Source organism: Phymastichus coffea, unplaced genomic scaffold (genome assembly GCF_024137745.1).
Source record: "Phymastichus coffea isolate CEN01 unplaced genomic scaffold, Cenicafe_Pcof_1.1 PCOF00063, whole genome shotgun sequence".
Lineage (NCBI taxonomy): Eukaryota > Metazoa > Arthropoda > Insecta > Hymenoptera > Eulophidae > Phymastichus > Phymastichus coffea.
The window spans coordinates 1,589,013-1,603,006 of NW_026706874.1; the positions used below are offsets into that span (position 1 = coordinate 1,589,013).

At 32.5% G+C, this 13,994-nt stretch overlaps 2 protein-coding genes across 2 annotated transcripts; both read left to right on the forward strand.

Moving 5' to 3' along the window:
• Window positions 1-2,468: 2,468 nt before the first annotated feature.
• LOC131667142 (uncharacterized) lies at window positions 2,469-4,290 on the forward strand. Its single transcript, XM_058940378.1, has 2 exons — window positions 2,469-2,783; window positions 4,054-4,290. The coding sequence occupies exons 1-2, from the start codon at window positions 2,469-2,471 to the stop codon at window positions 4,057-4,059; spliced, it is 321 nt and encodes a 106-aa protein (XP_058796361.1). The 3' UTR covers window positions 4,060-4,290.
• A 4,362-nt stretch (window positions 4,291-8,652) lies between these two features.
• LOC131667110 (uncharacterized) lies at window positions 8,653-10,625 on the forward strand. Its single transcript, XM_058940323.1, has 2 exons — window positions 8,653-9,044; window positions 10,312-10,625. The coding sequence occupies exons 1-2, from the start codon at window positions 8,730-8,732 to the stop codon at window positions 10,315-10,317; spliced, it is 321 nt and encodes a 106-aa protein (XP_058796306.1). The 5' UTR covers window positions 8,653-8,729; the 3' UTR covers window positions 10,318-10,625.
• Window positions 10,626-13,994: the final 3,369 nt, after the last annotated feature.

A 13,994-nucleotide genomic window follows, 5' to 3' on the forward strand; every position in this document is an offset into this window, starting at 1 on the left:
TTGCCAACAATAACAAAAAACAAACAGAAAACTTTGAAATATATCAACAAATCTTATTTCACCGCGAAAATAAAAGTCATTATTATCGTATTGTTATTCCAATTACATTAACAAATAAAATAATAAACTACGTTCATAACAAATTAGCCCATCCGGGTGTTTTTAAAACCTTAACTTATATCAAGCGATTTTATTACTGGAAATTCATGCATAAGCAAATAAAAAAGTTTGTATTAACATGTGATTTGTGTCAGAGGGTTAAGTATTTATCAGTCGCGATGGAGGGACCATATAATCAGGTTGCATCAAATTCACCTTCAGATTTGGTCACAGTCGATTATTATGGACCCCTCCCTCGCGCCAGGGGAGGAATGGAGTATGTATTTGTCGTCTTAAACGTGTTTTCAAAATTGGTACGTTTATACCCATTGAGAAAAGCTACCACAATAAGTTCACTCGATAAAATCTTGAATAAATACATTCCAGAATGCGGAAAGTTCGAGAGAATATTAAGCGACAATGGTACTCAGTTCACCTCACATAAATGGAGAGATTCGCTAGAAAACATAGGTGTCAAAGTCCTGTTTAGCAGTGTAAGGCATCCACAATCTAATCCCACTGAGAGAGTTATGCGTGAATTGGGTAGAATGTTTAGGACCTTGTGTAAGACGAAGCATACTACTTGGGTGAATCATATAAATACTATTGAAAACCTTCTAAATGTAACTACTCACTTTACTACAGGTTTCGCGCCAAACGAATTACATTTTGGAAAATCGATACAAGATGAAATACAAAAGTTGGTTAAGTTTCCAATGCAACCGAGAATTGATCATAAAATAATTATAACTCTTGCTAGAGAGAATATTCAAAAAAGTTTCAAAAAACGTTGTGAAAAACAAAAAATAATATCTAAAGTAAAACTTAATATAGGTGACTTAGTGATGTTACGTGTAAGACATTTATCAAAAGCGTTAGACAAGGTCACGCAGAAGTTTTTCGATATATTCGAAGGACCGTATCGTATTTCTAAAATAATCAGTGAAAATGCATTCGAAATAACTGAGTCTGAAGATTCCAGTGCGATTATTGGTACTTACAATCGCGCTAACTTGAGAAAGTATAAAAATAGATCCGATTCGTAACCTTTTTAGATCCAAATGATAACGAAATATAATTTTCAAACATGTAAATAAAATCTTAGTGATTATTCAAAATGTAAACTTCAAAACATGTATAGATAGATTTAAGGTATGGAATGAGTGAGGAGAATGAATGAGTACATTTAAGATAGGATAATTGTTTTGACGATGTGCTAAACCGAAAACCACGAATACTTATGAATTATTTGTAAAGATGTACATAGAATATCTAAAAAATCATATATGGAAAATGACTTTAATTTGAGAATGAAATGTATGTATTGTAGAATTGATGATCTAAATTTATATTTAATTTGAAATGTGTGAATCATGGAATTGAGGAAGACGACGCTTAATACTGACTAAAGCAGATCATGAATGTCAGTCTACCCAAGCCTATATGGACTTCTTCTCAACCCTCATAAGTCCAGGGGAGGAATGTAACGAGTCGATTTGAACCTCGCGCCTTTTCACATTTGTGTGTGTGCGTGTGTAGATTCGTTGCGGATCACTGCGCATGAGCGAGAGTTAAATAAAATTAACGAACATCATAGCTCGCTCGCTTTTGTTCGAACTGCCGTCCCGCCAGCGTGACTGCATATCGTCGCGCTTGCTGCCGTCTCCGAAGCGGGATGCAAGGCAAGGTCAACGCCGAAATTGCCACCTCTGTGATCTAACGAGACTGGAAATCATCGCCACGGAACAAATCATCAATGACTGACATCGGTGGTTATGTATCTAGTTTCGTCGAGGCTTTTGAATTCGTTGATCTCAAGGAATCCTCAACATTCACTACGTCATAGAATTTGTTAGTGATACAATAAATAACAACGGTATTACGAATACCAGCGGACTTTGTTGACAAACGTAAGCATTAATCGAATTGAGCTCAATTACATTGTATTAATTATTCTAACGAATTATGATAGTAAATCTATCATAAATTTACCATCATCACTCTACGCCAAAGAAAAAGAATTAAATTTATTGGCAATTGAAATGCGGATACGTAAATATGTGTGAATAGTGTGTGAATGCAGATATGATAATGTGTGAATATTGTATGAATGTAGTTGTGATCACGTATGAATGTATTTAGTTTTAAGAAGTTTTAACTATTGAAAATAATGTATTGTGGCCAAAAGAAATACTGTGTTTATTATTTCAATAATCTTTCCTTCTCGTCGTGTGATTCGGGAGCTTAAGGAATTCATGTTCTACTGACTGTGAAAAGCCATTTTATTTACAAGTTGTCTTTTTTAACCTATATAAATTTTACATTGGCGCCCGACCACGCGGTAACCTAACTCCTAAATTAAAAAATGCATGGCTAATTCCAATGAGTCCTCGACTTACGTGACGAGATCAGGAAGAACATCACACAAAATCGTTACTAATTTGTTTGGTACGAGTACGAGGTCACGAAACAACAACATGAATGTCATTCCTGACGATCCGAGAAATGAGGCGAGACGTCATCAGGCGGATCTAGAGAGGCAAGAAGCTGAAATACGGCGACTCACTCAACAATTGAATGAGCAAACGAATAATGGCAACAAACTTCAGGAAGAATTACAACAATCAAGAGAACAACTACGCCAAGTTCAAGAAAGTGTTCAACCTCAACAAAATAATATCCAGGTAGAGTCGGTTGCCGTACAGCGAAATTTCGTAAATGACTTTCTATCATTGATCGGAAACGTACAAGTAAATCAAATTGATATAACGGTCCCGTCATTTTCTGATGAAAATAGTGCAAATCCTCTGGAATTTTTAGATGAAGTGGAGAGATATTTCCGTTTAAAAAACAAATTCAATGTGAGAGAAAGCTACACGTGGTTACTATGTTACTTAAAAATAAAGTTAGAGCATGGATGGAATTACAAAATCCATTTGAGAATTATGATCAATTTAAAGTTGCCTTCATGGAAAATTTTTACACAGTAGAAGTACAAGTTAAAACTAAGAATCGGTGGTTGCAAGGGAAATTTAGCCCTCAAAATCATGAGAACTTACAATCATTTTATTATTCTCAGTTGAGAAAAGCAAATTTTATTAGACCAACTATGTCAATTTACGAAAAAAATTATTCAATTATTCAACAGTTACCTAAATCAGCAAAACTTGCGTTGGCTTCAATAGATTGTAACCAGAGTGATTTGATTGTTAAAACTTTAACAAATTTAGATCTTCTATTCGCAGAAAATAAAAGAAATTTTGAAAATAAATACAATTCACATAGTAATCATAACAATACACAAGCTCAAATCGGGCAAATAAATACTTTATACTAATAGAGGGTCGAGGTAGATTTAATAGAGTACGAAATAATTATAATCCCCAACGATATCATAACAGTAGACGTTATTCAAATAATAAACCTTCTCAAAATTTTAGTCAAAACAAATTTCAATTGCCTGATTTAACGATTCCACCTCCAAACATAAATAATAGGTCTCATTCAAATGGTACAATTATTGATGATAGCCAACAAAACAATTCAAACTTTAATAATTTAAACTGAAAAATGACGCATTGAATTATGGCTCATCAGTGCGTCAATATTATGACGTAATTAGAGATTTATCTCATGACGTAATAAATAGTGAGAGTCACACACAGTCAGAAATAAATAAAATACCTTCATCCCCCAGAGTTTTACTTGAAGTTGACAAATATAAGGTGTGGAGTCTTGTGGATAGTGGTAGTCAAATAACAGCAATATCAGAAAACTTTTATAACAAAATAAAAAATACAATACGCATATTAGAATTACCAGTAGCAAACGTAATAGTATCAACAGCTATAGGAAAAAAATCTACAACAGTTAAAAGACAAGTAGCATTAGATTTAAAAATTAATACAAAAATATTGTCGTTTTATTTCTTAGTGGTGCCCTTTTTGTCGACAGATATAATTCTGGGAAATGATTTCAACTTGAAATTTGGTATGATCATAGATTATTGGAAGACTCAATTGAGATTGAAAGATGAAGTGATCCCTACTCATTTGGTTTTGTTTGAGAGAGGAGATTTAGAAAGATTAATAATAAGAAATAAAGAAAAAGTAACTTGTATTCATATAATTAAAAATGAAAATATTAAAATTGATAATATATGCGAAACGCAAAATAATGAACTGAATGATTATCAGGATTAAGAACCGTTGAGAGAAATAAAAATAATGGTATAAATATGAACAATTGTGAAATTAATCAAAATCCAACGGAAAATATTATTAGGAAAAATAATATAGAATATATTGACAATTTGTCTGATGTTTACGATGATCTTATGGATCTAGATATTGAGTTATTAGATACTTATAATAATTGTGTTAATATTAATCGCATATATATGAATAACATGAATACAAGAGTAATGCATAAAGAAAAAGAAAATGAAAAAAGTCTTGATGATCAACTTTACTCAATTGCGTTTTCAACTGAAAATCTAAGTGACGGGGAGAAACAAATTTTTCATGATCTTTTAATTAAAATATAAAAAATTGTTTGAGAATAAAACGGGATGTGCACTGGGTTATGAGCATAAATTGGTATTGAAAAATAATAATCCAAAAATTAATCGCTCGTATCCCGTACCATCAGCCTTACAGGAACCGGTACGTAGGGTCATTAATGAAATGTTAGAAGCAGGTATAATAGAACCTTCAATTAGTCCTTACTGTAGTCCTTTACGTATAGTGGTTAAGGAAGATGATTCATTAAGGGTTTGTTTGGATGCAAGACAAATAAATGATAACATTGAAGATGATTTGGAATCCCCCCCTGTTATAGCAGAAATAATGCAAAAGTTTTATGAATGCAAACATTTTTCAAAAATAGATTTACGAAATAGTTACTGGCAGGTAAAATTACACAAAGAGTCAAGACCTTTAACCGCATTTAAATTTGACTCAAAACCATATCAATGGATTCGCGTGCCTTTTGGCATCAAAACAGCTGGCAGCGCGCTCATTAGAGCTTTTGCCATCTCACTTCAAACCTCTCTTCCAATTAATTTTAAATTTTTAGTTGAAGAAAATAACGAAGAAAAAATAGAAAAGAAAATACCTCTACAACTTTCTAATATAGAGAAAAATTTGATAACCTATGTAGATGATACTGCTATTGCGTCTAACACTTTTGAACGTCATATTCAGTTGTTACAAATAATTTTTCAAAAACTATTGCAAAATAATTTCACAATAAAAATTTCAAAATCAGAATTTTTCAAAAATAAAATCTTATTTCTTGGATATATTTTGTCGAATAAAGGCATAGAGCCAGACCCCGAAGAGAATTGATGAAATAATTAAGTTTGAACATCCAAAAAATCAAGCACATTTACAGCAATTTTTAGGTGTATGTAATTACTACCGCAGGTTTGTTATGCGACATAGTGATTACATTTCGCCATTTCGAGATTTGTTGGCTGGGGATGCGGTTTGGCATTGGACAAATGAGCATGAGAGAAATTTTGAGGCCTTAAAACAAAATTTCGCTCGTGCAGTTTGCTTGAGTCACATCATACCTAATAGCCCATTTAAGTTGCAGTGTGATGGTAGCTTGATTGGTATAGGCGGCACATTATATCAAATTGACCAAGAAGAAAATCAATGTATAATTTCGGTAGCGAGTAGATGCTTAACATCTGAAGAAACTCGATATACTACTGCCGAAATAGAATTACTAGCTATTATATATTGTGTTACAAAGTTTCGGTATTATTTGATAGGTGTCAAGTTCGAAATAATAACTGATCATAAAGGTCTGACATTTTTACAAAACACCGTTTACCATAATTCGCGCTTAATTAGATGGTCCCTGTTATTGCAACAATATTGTTATGATATATCTTATTGTAAGGGTACGGACAATGTAGTTGCTGATTTTTTCAGTCGTAATCCTATGGGAAGATTTCATAGAGAAACGGATAAAAAAATTAATGATTGGTTTACTCAATACATTTATTTTTCCTTCTCAAATTAATGAAGTTTCTCCTTTGGTAATTATGGCAGTAAATGAGGAAAAAACCGTCTTTAAAGCATATGTTAAAGAACTTAAATCAATTGCAATCACAGGACAGTTATTGTACATCAATCACGAATAAACTTCTTGCCAACAATAACAAAAAACAAACAGAAAACTTTGAAATATATCAACAAATCTTATTTCACCGCGAAAATAAAAGTCATTATTATCGTATTGTTATTCCAATTACATTAACAAATAAAATAATAAACTACGTTCATAACAAATTAGCCCCATCCGGGTGTTTTTAAAACCTTAACTTATATCAAGCGATTTTATTACTGGAAATTCATGCATAAGCAAATAAAAAAGTTTGTATTAACATGTGATTTGTGTCAGAGGGTTAAGTATTTATCAGTCGCGATGGAGGGACCATATAATCAGGTTGCATCAAATTCACCTTCAGATTTGGTCACAGTCGATTATTATGGACCCCTCCCTCGCGCCAGGGGAGGAATGGAGTATGTATTTGTCGTCTTAAACGTGTTTTCAAAATTGGTACGTTTATACCCATTGAGAAAAGCTACCACAATAAGTTCACTCGATAAAATCTTGAATAAATACATTCCAGAATGCGGAAAGTTCGAGAGAATATTAAGCGACAATGGTACTCAGTTCACCTCACATAAATGGAGAGATTCGCTAGAAAACATAGGTGTCAAAGTCCTGTTTAGCAGTGTAAGGCATCCACAATCTAATCCCACTGAGAGAGTTATGCGTGAATTGGGTAGAATGTTTAGGACCTTGTGTAAGACGAAGCATACTACTTGGGTGAATCATATAAATACTATTGAAAACCTTCTAAATGTAACTACTCACTTTACTACAGGTTTCGCGCCAAACGAATTACATTTTTGGAAAATCGATACAAGATGAAATACAAAAGTTGGTTAAGTTTCCAATGCAACCGAGAATTGATCATAAAATAATTATAACTCTTGCTAGAGAGAATATTCAAAAAAGTTTCAAAAAAACGTTGTGAAAAACAAAAAATAATATCTAAAGTAAAACTTAATATAGGTGACTTAGTGATGTTACGTGTAAGACATTTATCAAAAGCGTTAGACAAGGTCACGCAGAAGTTTTTCGATATATTCGAAGGACCGTATCGTATTTCTAAAATAATCAGTGAAAATGCATTCGAAATAACTGAGTCTGAAGATTCCAGTGCGATTATTGGTACTTACAATCGCGCTAACTTGAGAAAGTATAAAAATAGATCCGATTCGTAACCTTTTTAGATCCAAATGATAACGAAATATAATTTTCAAACATGTAAATAAAAATCTTAGTGATTATTCAAAATGTAAACTTCAAAACATGTATAGATAGATTTAAGGTATGGAATGAGTGAGGAGAATGAATGAGTACATTTAAGATAGGATAATTGTTTTGACGATGTGCTAAACCGAAAACCACGAATACTTATGAATTATTTGTAAAGATGTACATAGAATATCTAAAAAATCATATATGGAAAATGACTTTAATTTGAGAATGAAATGTATGTATTGTAGAATTGATGATCTAAATTTATATTTAATTTGAAATGTGTGAATCATGGAATTGAGGAAGACGACGCTTAATACTGACTAAAGCAGATCATGAATGTCAGTCTACCCAAGCCTATATGGACTTCTTCTCAACCCTCATAAGTCCAGGGGAGGAATGTAACGAGTCGATTTGAACCTCGCGCCTTTTCACATTTGTGTGTGTGCGTGTGTAGATTCGTTGCGGATCACTGCGCATGAGCGAGAGTTAAATAAAATTAACGAACATCATAGCTCGCTCGCTTTTGTTCGAACTGCCGTCCCGCCAGCGTGACTGCATATCGTCGCGCTTGCTGCCGTCTCCGAAGCGGGATGCAAGGCAAGGTCAACGCCGAAATTGCCACCTCTGTGATCTAACGAGACTGGAAATCATCGCCACGGAACAAATCATCAATGACTGACATCGGTGGTTATGTATCTAGTTTCGTCGAGGCTTTTGAATTCGTTGATCTCAAGGAATCCTCAACATTCACTACGTCATAGAATTTGTTAGTGATACAATAAATAACAACGGTATTACGAATACCAGCGGACTTTGTTGACAAACGTAAGCATTAATCGAATTGAGCTCAATTACATTGTATTAATTATTCTAACGAATTATGATAGTAAATCTATCATAAATTTACCATCATCACTCTACGCCAAAGAAAAAGAATTAAATTTATTGGCAATTGAAATGCGGATACGTAAATATGTGTGAATAGTGTGTGAATGCAGATATGATAATGTGTGAATATTGTATGAATGTAGTTGTGATCACGTATGAATGTATTTAGTTTTAAGAAGTTTTAACTATTGAAAATAATGTATTGTGGCCAAAAGAAATACTGTGTTTATTATTTCAATAATCTTTCCTTCTCGTCGTGTGATTCGGGAGCTTAAGGAATTCATGTTCTACTGACTGTGAAAAGCCATTTTATTACAAGTTGTCTTTTTTAACCTATATAAATTTTACATTGGCGCCCGACCACGCGGTAACCTAACTCCTAAATTAAAAAATGCATGGCTAATTCCAATGAGTCCTCGACTTACGTGACGAGATCAGGAAGAACATCACACAAAATCGTTACTAATTTGTTTGGTACGAGTACGAGGTCACGAAACAACAACATGAATGTCATTCCTGACGATCCGAGAAATGAGGCGAGACGTCATCAGGCGGATCTAGAGAGGCAAGAAGCTGAAATACGGCGACTCACTCAACAATTGAATGAGCAAACGAATAATGGCAACAAACTTCAGGAAGAATTACAACAATCAAGAGAACAACTACGCCAAGTTCAAGAAAGTGTTCAACCTCAACAAAATAATATCCAGGTAGAGTCGGTTGCCGTACAGCGAAATTTCGTAAATGACTTTCTATCATTGATCGGAAACGTACAAGTAAATCAAATTGATATAACGGTCCCGTCATTTTCTGATGAAAATAGTGCAAATCCTCTGGAATTTTTAGATGAAGTGGAGAGATATTTCCGTTTAAAACAAATTCAATGTGAGAGAAAGCTACACGTGGTTACTATGTTACTTAAAAATAAAGTTAGAGCATGGATGGAATTACAAAATCCATTTGAGAATTATGATCAATTTAAAGTTGCCTTCATGGAAAATTTTTACACAGTAGAAGTACAAGTTAAAACTAAGAATCGGTGGTTGCAAGGGAAATTTAGCCCTCAAAATCATGAGAACTTACAATCATTTTATTATTCTCAGTTGAGAAAAGCAAATTTTATTAGACCAACTATGTCAATTTACGAAAAAAATTATTCAATTATTCAACAGTTACCTAAATCAGCAAAACTTGCGTTGGCTTCAATAGATTGTAACCAGAGTGATTTGATTGTTAAAACTTTAACAAATTTAGATCTTCTATTCGCAGAAAATAAAAGAAATTTTGAAAATAAATACAATTCACATAGTAATCATAACAATACACAAGCTCAAATCGGGCAAATAAATACTTATACTAATAGAGGTCGAGGTAGATTTAATAGAGTACGAAATAATTATAATCCCCAACGATATCATAACAGTAGACGTTATTCAAATAATAAACCTTCTCAAAATTTTAGTCAAAACAAATTTCAATTGCCTGATTTAACGATTCCACCTCCAAACATAAATAATAGGTCTCATTCAAATGGTACAATTATTGATGATAGCCAACAAAACAATTCAAACTTTAATAATTTAAACTGAAAAATGACGCATTGAATTATGGCTCATCAGTGCGTCAATATTATGACGTAATTAGAGATTTATCTCATGACGTAATAAATAGTGAGAGTCACACACAGTCAGAAATAAATAAAATACCTTCATCCCCCAGAGTTTTACTTGAAGTTGACAAATATAAGGTGTGGAGTCTTGTGGATAGTGGTAGTCAAATAACAGCAATATCAGAAAACTTTTATAACAAAATAAAAAATACAATACGCATATTAGAATTACCAGTAGCAAACGTAATAGTATCAACAGCTATAGGAAAAAAATCTACAACAGTTAAAAGGACAAGTAGCATTAGATTTAAAAATTAATACAAAAATATTGTCGTTTTATTTCTTAGTGGTGCCCTTTTTGTCGACAGATATAATTCTGGGAAATGATTTCAACTTGAAATTTGGTATGATCATAGATTATTGGAAGACTCAATTGAGATTGAAAGATGAAGTGATCCCTACTCATTTGGTTTTGTTTGAGAGAGGAGATTTAGAAAGATTAATAATAAGAAATAAAGAAAAAGTAACTTGTATTCATATAATTAAAAATGAAAATATTAAAATTGATAATATATGCGAAACGCAAAATAATGAACTGAATGATTATCAGGATTTAAGAACCGTTGAGAGAAATAAAAATAATGGTATAAATATGAACAATTGTGAAATTAATCAAAATCCAACGGAAATATTATTAGGAAAAATAATATAGAATATATTGACAATTTGTCTGATGTTTACGATGATCTTATGGATCTAGATATTGAGTTATTAGATACTTATAATAATTGTGTTAATATTAATCGCATATATATGAATAACATGAATACAAGAGTAATGCATAAAGAAAAAGAAAATGAAAAAAGTCTTGATGATCAACTTTACTCAATTGCGTTTTCAACTGAAAATCTAAGTGACGGGGAGAAACAAATTTTTCATGATCTTTTAATTAAATATAAAAAATTGTTTGAGAATAAAACGGGATGTGCACTGGGTTATGAGCATAAATTGGTATTGAAAAATAATAATCCAAAAATTAATCGTCGTATCCCGTACCATCAGCCTTACAGGAACCGGTACGTAGGGTCATTAATGAAATGTTAGAAGCAGGTATAATAGAACCTTCAATTAGTCCTTACTGTAGTCCTTTACGTATAGTGGTTAAGGAAGATGATTCATTAAGGGTTTGTTTGGATGCAAGACAAATAAATGATAACATTGAAGATGATTGGAATCCCCCCCTGTTATAGCAGAAATAATGCAAAAGTTTTATGAATGCAAACATTTTTCAAAAATAGATTTACGAAATAGTTACTGGCAGGTAAAATTACACAAAGAGTCAAGACCTTTAACCGCATTTAAATTTGACTCAAAACCATATCAATGGATTCGCGTGCCTTTTGGCATCAAAACAGCTGGCAGCGCGCTCATTAGAGCTTTTGCCATCTCACTTCAAACCTCTCTTCCAATTAATTTTAAATTTTTAGTTGAAGAAAATAACGAAGAAAAAATAGAAAAGAAAATACCTCTACAACTTTCTAATATAGAGAAAAATTTGATAACCTATGTAGATGATACTGCTATTGCGTCTAACACTTTTGAACGTCATATTCAGTTGTTACAAATAATTTTTCAAAAACTATTGCAAAATAATTTCACAATAAAAATTTCAAAATCAGAATTTTCAAAAATAAAATCTTATTTCTTGGATATATTTTGTCGAATAAAGGCATAGAGCCAGACCCGAAGAGAATTGATGAAATAATTAAGTTTGAACATCCAAAAAATCAAGCACATTTACAGCAATTTTTAGGTGTATGTAATTACTACCGCAGGTTTGTTATGCGACATAGTGATTACATTTCGCCATTTCGAGATTTGTTGGCTGGGGATGCGGTTTGGCATTGGACAAATGAGCATGAGAGAAATTTTGAGGCCTTAAAACAAAATTTTCGCTCGTGCAGTTTGCTTGAGTCACATCATACCTAATAGCCCATTTAAGTTGCAGTGTGATGGTAGCTTGATTGGTATAGGCGGCACATTATATCAAATTGACCAAGAAGAAAATCAATGTATAATTTCGGTAGCGAGTAGATGCTTAACATCTGAAGAAACTCGATATACTACTGCCGAAATAGAATTACTAGCTATTATATATTGTGTTACAAAGTTTCGGTATTATTTGATAGGTGTCAAGTTCGAAATAATAACTGATCATAAAGGTCTGACATTTTTACAAAACACCGTTTACCATAATTCGCGCTTAATTAGATGGTCCCTGTTATTGCAACAATATTGTTATGATATATCTTATTGTAAGGGTACGGACAATGTAGTTGCTGATTTTTTCAGTCGTAATCCTATGGGAAGATTTCATAGAGAAACGGATAAAAAATTAATGATTGGTTTTACTCAATACATTTATTTTTCCTTCTCAAATTAATGAAGTTTCTCCTTTGGTAATTATGGCAGTAAATGAGGAAAAACCGTCTTTAAAGCATATGTTAAAGAACTTAAATCAATTGCAATCACAGGACAGTTATTGTACATCAATCACGAATAAACTTCTTGCCAACAATAACAAAAAACAAACAGAAAACTTTGAAATATATCAACAAATCTTATTTCACCGCGAAAATAAAAGTCATTATTATCGTATTGTTATTCCAATTACATTAACAAATAAAATAATAAACTACGTTCATAACAAATTAGCCCATCCGGGTGTTTTTAAAACCTTAACTTATATCAAGCGATTTTATTACTGGAAATTCATGCATAAGCAAATAAAAAAGTTTGTATTAACATGTGATTTGTGTCAGAGGGTTAAGTATTTATCAGTCGCGATGGAGGGACCATATAATCAGGTTGCATCAAATTCACCTTCAGATTTGGTCACAGTCGATTATTATGGACCCCTCCCTCGCGCCAGGGGAGGAATGGAGTATGTATTTGTCGTCTTAAACGTGTTTTCAAAATTGGTACGTTTATACCCATTGAGAAAAGCTACCACAATAAGTTCACGTCGATAAAATCTTGAATAAATACATTCCAGAATGCGGAAAGTTCGAGAGAATATTAAGCGACAATGGTACTCAGTTCACCTCACATAAATGGAGAGATTCGCTAGAAAACATAGGTGTCAAAGTCCTGTTTAGCAGTGTAAGGCATCCACAATCTAATCCCACTGAGAGAGTTATGCGTGAATTGGGTAGAATGTTTAGGACCTTGTGTAAGACGAAGCATACTACTTGGGTGAATCATATAAATACTATTGAAAACCTTCTAAATGTAACTACTCACTTTACTACAGGTTTCGCGCCAAACGAATTACATTTTGGAAAATCGATACAAGATGAAATACAAAAGTTGGTTAAGTTTCCAATGCAACCGAGAATTGATCATAAAATAATTATAACTCTTGCTAGAGAGAATATTCAAAAAAGTTTCAAAAAACGTTGTGAAAAACAAAAAATAATATCTAAAGTAAAACTTAATATAGGTGACTTAGTGATGTTACGTGTAAGACATTTATCAAAAGCGTTAGACAAGGTCACGCAGAAGTTTTTCGATATATTCGAAGGACCGTATCGTATTTCTAAAATAATCAGTGAAAATGCATTCGAAATAACTGAGTCTGAAGATTCCAGTGCGATTATTGGTACTTACAATCGCGCTAACTTGAGAAAGTATAAAAATAGATCCGATTCGTAACCTTTTTAGATCCAAATGATAACGAAATATAATTTTCAAACATGTAAATAAAATCTTAGTGATTATTCAAAATGTAAACTTCAAAACATGTATAGATAGATTTAAGGTATGGAATGAGTGAGGAGAATGAATGAGTACATTTAAGATAGGATAATTGTTTTGACGATGTGCTAAACCGAAAACCACGAATACTTATGAATTATTTGTAAAGATGTACATAGAATATCTAAAAAATCATATATGGAAAATGACTTTAATTTGAGAATGAAATGTATGTATTGTAGAATTGATGATCTAAATTTATATTTAATTTGAAATGTGTGAATCATGGAATTGA